Below are 12081 nucleotides of genomic sequence, written 5' to 3' on the forward strand. Positions count from 1 at the left end.
TGAATATCATGTAGAACTCTGTGCAATTTTAAGGCTTATTCTACTCAAAGAAAATCACCGACAATATAAAAGTTTCATCTCTCCTTTCGTTTATTTTATAGCAAGATTTTTTTAATGTGATTTTTTTCCAGTTCACCTGTTGTGCTATCATCATTACTGGAAATCGAGCTGCAAAGTACCACTTGTAAACAGAAAAATGGTCATAGAAACATCATACTATCATCATTACAAAAATCAGTACAGGTTGCCTGACCTAAACTAGATTTTAAGACCAGCATAATGCAGTTGAGTCATATGGTCTACCTCTTTTCTTTCCTTCTGTCACATTCAGAGAAAGTGGGTAGCAATGGCAATGGTAAATCACCATGAAACTTGTTGAGGCAAACTTTTGAGTTAAATATATATTGATATTTTGTAAATATGACATCAAAGTGATATTAGGAAACATTCAAATGATTGACTTAGTTTTTCAGTTTCACTCAAATGATTAATGTCAACGCAAGGCATAAAAGTTACTGCTACATAACAACCAATAAAAAATAACAAAGTCACATGATTAAAATTCCAAATATATCCTCCTTGATGATCATGACTTCTGATAGTAAATAAAATGATAACGTTCCACTGGAAATGTCTATTTTTTCTCTCCACTCCAAGAGATGAATTATTGTGCGTGTGTGTGTGTGTTGCTTTACCATTTATAAAGTATTTTCTGTGTTAAGATTGAGAGCAAGTCATACTATAAGGAGAGACAGATATTCATTCTGTCATCTAATGGTGGTCCATTTAATATTTTAGTTGCTTATGAAAAGATATTATGACCCTATTCATTTATCAGTTACCATTTGCATATGTATAACTAAAATGTAATATTCCAAAAACTGTGCAAACTGCTATCTAATCTAAATGCCTCTTTATTTTGCAATTAAATTTTTGAGTTAGGTCCATCCATTCCATATGACAAGTGAATCCAACTAAAATAAAAATGTTTTTATGCATTCAATTTATCAGTGACCACCTCCATTTGTTCCTGTTATGACAAGAACAGCCATTTGAAAACTCCTCTGGGTAGTTCAACTAAAAATAAAATAAGAACTGCAAATCATTTAAAATGTGAGTCAAAGAAATATATTGATATAAAAAATGCTTATTCTGAAATTTCATCATAAGGAAATACTACAAAGAGGTTTCTTTTACTGATTGGGCTGATCCTTCAGTGGAAATTAATTTTAAAAATAGTAGTTTTATACCTCAATAAATAAATCCATGCTTCAATTCTTTAAATATAGGATGTATATTTAATAGGCAAATAATTTATTTTTAGAATGATCATCTTAGTAACATAAGAAAACTTGAATAGACACAAAATGTGGATGACATCTTGCTTTACCTGTGAAATGTCATTCACAAATAATATTTTTTATATCCTAAGAATATCTAGTTACTAAATTTGGTAGCCAAACAGGTGTTAACAGAAAGAAAAATCAAATTTGACCCAGAAGGCTCCAATATTAAGGTTTGAATTGGGATCAGTTCATTCTTTTCCCATGGGGTAACTTGTATAAATGTAATTCTATGGTTTCATAAAAGCAGGTCAAGTTTCTATCCCTGGGGGTCTTTTGGCAATTTGAAGCATGGAAGCACTATTCCTGGCTACAAGTTCAAATCTGCATGTTCTGTCAATGGTGGAAAGCAAAAAATCAGTGAGCAACAGAAATATATTCATCTTTGATTAGAATAAGTACTTCTCAGTGGGTTCTTAAGAGGTTAAAAATTAAGGTGTCAGAGCTCACAAGTCATATAGTATTTTGAAGCAATTTTTACCTACCTATACTATTTCTTGTTAAAAATATCAGCATATTAAATGATGCAAAAAGTGGCATTCCATATGTTTGCTTTTATTTAGACAACTAAACACAAAGGTGAACCTCTTATCAAATGCCATATATATTTATTTTTCTAATTCTTTTCTTTTTTAATTATTTCTTATTAATAAATTTTAGAATTTTCTAGTTCTGTAAGCTTTAGATGAGGCAGAAAGTTATAAGGAGGCACTTTTTATATGGTTCATTCTATTTTGTGAAAAAAAATGCTTGCATACATGCACTTTAAACCATAATGTCATGACTTGACAAAAGCCGTGGACTGATTGAGAAAGTAATTGATTTCAGTTTAACTGGAACTCTACCAGGTGTTTTCAAAGACAATTACAGTCCCTGGAAGAAGTGGTAATACACATTTTCTTATGCAGACCTGCAGACTAACCCATTGACCTCGCTCCTAACTCATCTTATTGAAGGAAAAGAATTTAGAAGAATGGTCCTTTTTTTGGGGGTGATAAAATGGTTTTCTTATCATTTCATCCAGTGACTTTAATGGATATGCTTGCTTTTAAGTATTAGAAGTAATGAAATAAACCAATAAAAGAAACAGAGCAATAACATCAAGTGCTATTCAATAGTGTACGTATTCTCTAGTACCTAATAGTTAATTTCTATTTCATACAAATAAAATAATTCTCATAAACATGAAAACTTTGCTTAGAGAATTAAAAGCACATTTTTTGTTGACATGAAAATAAAGGTCTAGAAAAATTAAAGCAAATGCCATGCTGTCATGAAAATAAAGGTCTAGGAACCTTAAATTTTCACTCTCCAATAACCATTTAACACTGTATATTGTAAATATATTTTAAAATATTTAAGAGTAAATCACTTATTTAACTTTAAATATCTTTCTGCTGTCATCCAATAAATATTCTGTGTTTCATGGGTTATTTTATGTTTCTATTAGTTACAGAAATCAAAACTGAAGCCAATTATATTGGCAAGTTATTTGAACTAGGGCCCTACATTCTCAGGCTAGTGTTGCGTGTGTATATGTATACATGTACACATATATGCATAGATGTAAAGACCTTTCTAGCAAAGATATTATAATTACATAAAACGTAAGTAAAGCGGTGACAAATGGACCAAAGTTAGTAGAAATAAAAATATTCATAGGAATTGCTAAAACACTGATAAAAAATTTACATGTTTTGGACACACTAGAGCATCCATTCTAAAATGAAGTGTGTGACAATTTTAAGTGTTCCAAGTTATTTCTTTAAAATTCAAAGCCACTATTAAACTAGAAACTGCCTACCTTGAAAAATAAGTATCATTTCTAAGAATTAAATTAAAGAAAAAGCAGAGATTTTAAATGTAAAATAGAAATTGAAACTGTTGAAAGCATTAGTATATTTTAGTAGATCTGATGGTGATAAAATATGTGTTACACTTTAATTGATATACTTTGTATATATATAAACAAAATATATTTAAATAAAGGCCTGCAAATAATCCAACCTATATAAACTGAAATACAAGGGTAAAAATTGCTGTAGGTATTAAAAGGATCTCAGGATACAATCAGTTTAGGATTGAACAAAATACTTAATCTGCTTGATAACTGAATATAATGTGTTCCCTGAGTAACATATTTCAGAAATTTAATTTCATTTTCTTTGCTAAAGAAATGACAAATATTGTTTTAATTGAATTAGCAATTGTTTACTGAAAATGGTTCTAGATGCTTCCTTAAAATAGTTCCCTTTCAACCAGCACACTTTCTTAAGATATGGCTTGTTTGCCCTTGAAGAAAAGTAAGGTTATTTTCTTGTTGTGAATGGGAGGCTTATCTAATTATATAGAAACATTTGATAATACATAAATTCAAAAATAAGTTATACTGTGACTCTTAAATACTTTAAGTTTACATCTGCATTCATTTATACTAAGGAAATGAACACATTCCACAATTTAATGTTGTTAACCAAAAATAACCAATATACTATCTTGTAATTATATTTCAACTACATGAGAATCATGCTTAGAAGTATGTCTAAATTTCATCAAAAATGCATTTTATCTTCAAAATCCACTGCAGAAATCTTACAAGTCCACTTATAGATAAATTAAATTACATTTATATTCTTTGAATTATAGTAAATAGCTTTGACTTTCTGCTAGACATGTATAGTGCATTCCAGTTATCACACCCATCCCATATAATAAGTTTTAGTTGCTTCAGTTAAGCTCTTTTCTTTTTAAGCTCTTTTTTTAAGTTCATTACTCTCAATTTTTTTTAAAAAACAATGGCCATTCAAAGTGTTGTTGCATTGCAGTTTTAGATATATATAGTAATACATATTAAAGCTTAAGACCAATGAAATAATGACTTTTAATGAGTTTTTTAGTTTAATAAGTTGTCTTTGTCAGCTTTGCCAGCTTTCAGTGATGTCATCTATGTTGAAATCAGCAGAAGAATCCCAGCTTGACATCCTGGATCAACTTCAAGGGCCTTTGACAAAATTCAGTCATTGGCTAATTGAATACCCAATTTAGAAAAGTCTAAAGTATGAACATTTTTTTTAAATGGGTGAATGAGGAACCCTTTATCGTATAGGGTAAATCAAGGTGAAAATACACCTAGAAATTTAAAATGCTTCTGCTTCAAGAGTCTTGATTTTTGATCAAGTGGTTATTTGGGTCATTCTCTAGATATGATTTGACATATATTTTAAAAATTTAAACATTTATCTGTTCTTCAATTCAACTAATTTAAATTCCATCATTAAGTTGAAAATAATCTGCTTTCATTGATTGTCTAATTGACCAATTTATACTAGATCGAAATTTCTGTTCATAGTCATCACACATTCAAATATGAAGCTGATCATTAACTTCCTGAAACTAGCAGCAATAGACACATTAATAAAAAATATATATCAGATGCCTTCTTAAAGTAAGTAGCATTGGTGCATCAAAATAAAGGTGCTCTACCAGCTAATTTAATATTAGCTAATTACTAGACCAAATATAAATATTTTATCCTTGGTATTTTTTGTTTTCAAAAGAAATTTGGTAAACCATACTTTTTTATGAAGTCAGTTTTGTACTCGTAATATGTTAAAAAGCAAGCAGCAATTACAAGTTATCTAAAAAGAGGCACTGCAGAAAAAAATTCATCGGACTAGAAATACTTCTGGCAAATTGAGAAGGAAAGTAATGGAATCTGAGTACAACGTGGGCTCTCTCAGATCTACTGTTATGACTGAGATACATGTATCTGTGCACATCAGGGCCCTTGATATCATACTTGACTTATCTAAGCCCCATTAGAGAGATTTTTAATTCAGGATTTTCTTCATTAAGAAAATTAATTTTTGAACACAACAAAATATAATGAAGATGGGGTTCTTGAATGCAATCTCACAGCATGAAAATATAAATTTCTTCTCATCTAAAATATTTAAGCTGCAGCATTTGGATCACAATGCATTACCCCAGTTAAGAAAATGGCACTTGCTGCTAAGGTCATTCTATTTTATAGAAATTCAAACATACAATGAGAAAAAAGTTATTTTAATTACATTTTTAAATATCAAAAGAGTTCAGATATATTTTTACATTGCATCTCATTTTGAAGAAATATAATTTGATGTGACCTTTCTTTAATGAACAGTCTGAAAATGGAGTCCTTGAAAGATACATTTTAGACAAAGTTTAACTTTTTAAAAGAAGTAACAAAACCTTAAAATTGAAATGTCTAATGAAATCTGAAAGACTCACCTGTGCTTTTTCAGAAGGCATTTGGTAAACTAATTTCTTCGAACAAGGATTCAAAGGAAGACAGTTTACAGTCTGTGAGCTTCATTTCTTATTATATTTTCCAATACTTGTGTTATATGTTGCTAATACAATGCAATTTAAATGATTATTTTGCTTGATTGACAAAGGCAATTGTATGAAACAATTTAGTAAAATAACTTGGAAAGATAAAATAATTCTAATTGATAGTCAAAGCACAAATTGTTCCTAAAATAACAACTACTTGGTTGCACATTAAGCTAATTGACAAATGCTACTTACATTCCAAAAACAATACACCAAATGAGAAACAATAAACCATAATATGTTTTTGTATGCTGGTGAATCACACATAGTAAATCGCCAAAGAGAAGAGTGATTTATTCTCAATTCCAGCCAAGACTTTAATCAATATTGGGTGTCACTTCTCAGGGGATTGGGGGAAGCAGGGAAAAATAAAGTGGGTGGCTAATACTTGTCTCAGTAATTTACATTCAATTTCTGTGAAATTTAACATATTAAGCAGGAAATAACAGCAGATTTGGACTAATAAAGATTTGAAAACTCTGTATCAAAAGCTGATACACAGAATTGCATGTTAAGGAACTCTGAAAAGAGCAGCCTGTTTTGTAGTTTATTCTAAACAATAGTTGAAATTGTGCAAAGTAAAATATAATATGGGCAAATCAAATTCTGTCCTTAAGAGCATTAACTAATAATTGGTGGAGGTCATCTTCAATAAGTACAAATACTTTTTACACTAATGGCCAAAATATTATTGGAAACTAAGTTCAAGAAAGAGAAGAGGTTTGAATGATAGTATTCGAACAGCTCAAGAATTTGTGTTCTGCAATATAATTTGATTGAACAAAATCCTAGATTAGGATATTCTTATATTTTATTCATATATTAGTTATTGCACTACAGTTAGCTAATGATTTAAAAGTATACAGAAATAAGTGATACAAGCAAACTTAAACTTTCATATTTTATGCCGTAGATTACTAATTATGCCATTTTCTTTTTGAAAAGTTATAAAATAAAACATTAAGTTTTATAGAAACCATTAATCTAACGTAATACAAATCCTTCAAAAGCATAGTCTCTTTTCATTTGAAGTAATCCCTGAAATTCTCTGTTCCAACCATCATAATTATCTATTAAAAGTGAATCTGTATTCGCTTTGAAACTTTCTATACCAATGCATAAAATGCATGCAACAGTAGAAATACAAAATAAATACAGAGTAGTAAATTTGCCATCTAATTAAAGTTAGTTTAAAAAAAATAGAGTCAAGAGTTGGAGAATATTTTGTACCTCTTGTCCTAAAATTGGATTCATATGTTACTACAGAACACACAAGATTTGGGAAGTTTTCCAATTTGCTATCCATGGATGGCATCTACTTAAAAGACAAATACTCTTTGTGAATATAGCTATGTACATGTAAATGTCCGATAAAAGTAACTGGTATCTATTAACATTAATAACTCCATATATCTTGGGCTACATAGGACCCAAATCACAATCTGCTTTGAAAGATCTTGAGACAAAACCATCTTCTGGCAATATTCACAGAAATAAGCTTTTTATGTAAAACAATAAACAGAGTAACTCCTTATTACCTGAATTCACAGAAAATTGAATCCTAACTCAATTCTACAAACAAGCAATTGACTCATACAAACAGACGTGCCCATGTATATAATTACTTTTCTTTTTTTGTTGTTGTTTAATGGTTACCAGTTAATTTACTGACCTCTATTGCAACAGCCAAGTTCATGCAACTAATGTTTAGTTTAAAAATAATAATTGGAGGAAGCTGAGCAAGGTCATACTTTGTCCTTTGACACTTTTAAATATATTTCATTACATTTTCTTTCATGTTCCAAGAGCATTACTTTTAGCCTTACTATCTAGCAGGTAATGGTTGCTTTTTCATCTCCTCAAGGTAATGGCAGATGGTTTCAACATTTATCCTAATTTTCATAGATAGCATACTGATGTAATAGTCCCAAGCAAATTACATCCATTCTAAGGTTTGCTCCTAACTTATTTAACCACTTCGAACAAGTTCATGGATGTATCTTTAAGCATTATTTTGGTTTCTCAGATTCCCTGGCATCTAGACAAATGTCCGATAAATGCTATTATGAGACATAATTAGATAGATGTCCTGTGAAAAGCTATGAGTGTTAAGATGTGATGTTTCTTACATACACACAATAAATATATATGTAGTGCTATGTGGTTTGCCTTTTGCAGTTTCTCTTATCCTCTGCAAAAATTATTCCCTTAGATAGTCTCTTAAACAGTAAGTGGAGAGAGAAACCACAGTGAAAGAAATCAATGTATCTAGGTGAAGGAAAAAGGTTCTTAATAGCCAAGATATAAATTAGCTTTTAATGGAAAAAGTAATTTTACTTTTGTAAACTCAAGATGCAAAACATTTTAGATTGTTGCTTTCAAAGTTAAGAAATAAGACAATGACGTTTGTAATTAACATAAAATAATGCATTATGATGCAAGCAGCACATTTTGGTGAGAGGCAGTTCCATTACAAGTTTTCTATTCTTAGATCAGTAGCAGAGTTAGGAAAAGATAGGTATCTGCAACTATGCATCTTCTAAGGTTAACGACTACAATATTTGTGTGTATTTAAGTATGAGCAAGTCTTATAGTAAAGAAAAGATCAAAAGGCAATAGTAAATCAACAAATTTACCACATTTTAACTGAGAAATAACTTTAAATAAGGTTTTAGAACTCATATAATTGCCAGGTATTAAGACAAGCTAATTGAAACAGAGTAGTGATGATATATTGTTGAGGAGTAGACACTGCTAGTGGATTTTACTTCTCTAGTTCTGTAAGTTTAAACTCCAGAGCTATTGTTAACCTGGGGGAGGGCAGGTCTTTCTTTTTTTCAAATATTAGTTTATAACTTATAGAATATTCTACAACCTTATGGGAAGGACTTCAATTCCAGTCTAAGCACGAAATTGCAAGGGGAAAGATCAAGGGATTACACCGCGAGAGGTGTAATACTACCTGTTTTACATTGGTCATAACGTCGCAGTCATTGAAGGAAGTTTTCTCGAACAAGTTTTTGGGGTATGTGCAATGCCAATTGATTATCGAGTACAGTTACGTGCTGTAAGAAACACACAAAGAGGATTCAAGTGCAGTTTTTGATTACTAAAGAGCACTTCACCAATTTACTGGATAGGTAGAAGATTTTATAACAACCATATCTGAACTGGCCTTAGATTTTAACTAGCGTTCTTTCTAACTATCCTGTAATCGTTTTCCTTCCTGATTCGAGTAGTTTTAATAGTTTTTTTTTTTTTTTTGCAAATATCTTCTGGTTGTCCAAGGACTCCAATTATCTGAGTAAATGATTACTAACAAAGATTGCCTCTCGATCTTTACTGCCACCGCAAACCCACGCGCGCGCGCGCACATACACATACACTCAGCATCCACCCCCAAAATAGTAAAAATGCGAGTTCAAAGCCCAAACACACACCCATACCCTATTTGCAAAGAATAGCAAATAAATCGGGAAACAAAGTTTCTGGATTGTTCCGATGGGACATTTGGTGGGTCGGAGTTGGAGTCTTTCATCTTTACAGCTTTCCTGGGCACTAGGTGGGAATCTCCCTTCAAGGTAAAAAATAGCCCGGGGCTTTTTCACCTGGTTTCCTTCTGGTGTCGTTTTAATCCTCTTTCCTTTCCACCTCTGTTACCCTAGCTTTACTAGGAACACGGACCCTGAAAGAGTAAAACAGTTCACTCTCTGGGTCTTTAATCTGATTTGAAGAGCAAGGGAGTGTCCCCGCAAATTTTGCGCCCAGGTCCCACCCGTTTGCTCCAAGGCTCCAACTTTCCTCCTCACTTTCTCCTGTGAGATCTTAATTTTTTTTTCCTCTGAGATTCCCAGGAGCGAACGATGGGGACAGGAGGAAGTGTAAAAGGGTGGAAAGATCATTTCTACCCCGAAACTGACAAGTTGCCCCACTTCCGCCCCCTCTCGGTAGATCCTCCCCCACAGCGCGTTCATTAGCATAAACTGGTCTCGCCGGAGAATCAATCCTGCGGTCTCTGCCCCGCGCGCGCTCCGCGGGTCGGGAAGCGACCACACGGAGGACTCAGACCCCTGAGAGCCTCCCAGTGCAAAGCTTGCACCTGCTCGATTGCTAGAGCTACTGGCAACCTTTTAAAAAGAAAGAAAGAAAGAATAATAAAATTGGAGAGAGACCGCTGTCCTCTTTCTTCCCCACGTCTTCAGCGCGGCTTGCAAGAGTCTTGAGTACCCCATGGTCATCTCCCCTTAAAGGACACCTGCTGGTGCCCTCGCTTCTGCCCCGGGGCAAACGACACCCTTTATTTCCTTTGCACACGCACAGGCACACCTCACACGCGTACACACGCACAGCACACATGCGCGCACACACAGACCCCTCCCCTCGGCGGGCTTCCCCTCCGGGTTTTGGGGTTGAAGTGGCTGCGGGTGCCCAGGGACTGCCTCGCGCCTCACGGCTTCCGAAGTCGCTCCCCTCACGACCTCGAAGTGCCCTCCCCGGCTCTTGGTCCAATCGCTCGGCTTGTCCGCCAGCCCCTCACTCGGAGCGTGACGCCCTGCCCTTCGAACCCAGCCCAGCCTAGTGACGACCTCCCAGCCCTCCGTACGCCGTTCGGCGCCTCCGACGAAGCCTGCCTGGGCCCGAGGCTCGCCGCGGAAGCCGGGTCGCGGGGAGCTCACACGCGGCGGCAGCGCGGAGAGGGGTCTCCAGACGCCAGCGCGTCCGGAAAGAAGCTGTGGCTCCCGGAAAGGCGCCCTCTCCCCCTTCCCGCCCCCTCCGGCCCAAGGGTCGGGGGTGCGCGCGTCCCACAGCCGCCAAGCCCTGGCCAGCGAAGGGTGGCTCGGGCCCGAAGAGCGAGATCTGGGCAGGGTGAGGTGCCAACTTCTCAGGCGCTCGGGCGCGGCTGGCGAGCCCGGAGGAAGGGGAGGAGAGGGCTGCGCTCACCAGGGCGCGCGGCTCGCGGGCGCGCGGAGCGAGCGGCGCCGATTAGGGAGCCAGGGAAGGGCGAGCAGGCGGGCGGGAAGGGGCCGCGAGCGGCGGAGGCTACCCCCCGGTTCTTTACCTGGCGTTGGTGCAGTCATTGTAGAGGGTCTCGAAGTCCTTCCTGGAGATGAGTTTGCAGCGGTTCACTCCGGGCTGAATGGCGCCCAGTCCCCTCAGGATGCGAACCTGTTCCACATTACACACCACCGGCGTGATCTCCAGCCTCTTCAGCTTGGTGTAGACCGTGTGCAAGCCCCCCACCAAGTGCTTCAGGAACAGGTCGAAAGCCTGGGGCAGGCAGATCAGCTCGCAGCCCTCCACCGTGAAAGAAGCTACTTTGGCCCCCCTCAGATCCACCATTTTGCACTCATTATTCTGGGGGGTGTTTTCCACTGGGGACGGGGTCGAGTACACGGGTTTTCCGGGGAGGGGGCCGCAGCTGCTGCTGCTGCTGCTACTGCTGCTGCTGCTGCTGCTGCTGCTGCTGCTACTGCTGCTACTGCTGCTGCTGCTGTTGCTGCCGGTGTTGGCGTTGATGGGGGTGCTGGAGGCGCCGCCGCCGCCAGCACTAATGCTGCCACCGCCACTGCAGCCGCTGCCGCTCGCCGCCGCCAAGCTGGGGTTGCAGTTGCCGCCGCCGCCGCCGCCGCCGCCTCCGTTGCCGCCGCTGCCGCCGCCGCCTCCGCTGCCGCCGCCGCCGCCGCCGGTGGAGGTGACTGTGGCCGCCGCCGCCGACGCGATGGGCTCCGGCCGGAACAGAGTTGGCCCTGAGGACGCCGGGGGCCCGATGGACGGAGCCGGAGACGAGGTCGCCGACGAGGTGGAGGTGGTGGTGCCGGAGGAGGAAGCAGACGTGGAGATCGGGGGTTGAGGGGGGACCAGCTGGGTCGGAGGGATCAAAGCCGCCGGCACTGCCATGGTCACATATAAGGGGAAACAGGAGGAGAAGCGAGGGGAAAAGTTGCCACAAACCCCGGGGAGGGGAAGGAAAAACAGGGGGAGGGGGTGGGGAGCAGGAGCGAGGGGGCAACAACAACTCTAGGAGAGAACCAGAGGAGAAGGGAGAACGAAGGCTAGAGAAGAGGTGAGAAAGAGCGAGCGCAGGAGGGGCGAGCGCGAGAGGCGCTCTGGAGAGAAACGCACAAAAGTGTCCCGCAAGTCGAAATGCGAGTCCTCTCCGGGGGCTGGGATCGGGGGCTGGTTTGGGGGGGCGGGCGGGGGCGGGGAGGGTCGGCTGTTGTTGTGTGGGTCCCGCTCTAGCACAAAGTTAAGGATGAAGGTGAAAAGGAGGAGGTTTGAAGGACTTGCGTTCTCCCTGGCAAGTACATTGATCAAAGATTGAGAGGTGAATGACAGAGAGAAAATGAGCTGAAAAGTGCAG

General features: G+C 38.2%; 1 protein-coding gene across 2 annotated transcripts in view; it reads right to left on the minus strand.

The window, feature by feature from the left end:
• Positions 1–11847, minus strand: part of DACH1 (dachshund family transcription factor 1) — a 428125-nt gene extending 416278 nt beyond the window's left edge. For both annotated transcript variants that reach the window (XM_077158405.1, XM_077158404.1), the window contains exon 1: positions 10780–11847. In XM_077158405.1, the coding sequence (XP_077014520.1) occupies positions 10780–11618 (839 nt within the window). In that variant the 5' untranslated portion in view covers positions 11619–11847. The remainder of the gene's footprint in view (positions 1–10779) is intronic.
• Positions 11848–12081: the final 234 nt, after the last annotated feature.

This window comes from Tamandua tetradactyla, chromosome 4, assembly GCF_023851605.1.
Source record: "Tamandua tetradactyla isolate mTamTet1 chromosome 4, mTamTet1.pri, whole genome shotgun sequence".
Classification (NCBI taxonomy): domain Eukaryota; kingdom Metazoa; phylum Chordata; class Mammalia; order Pilosa; family Myrmecophagidae; genus Tamandua; species Tamandua tetradactyla.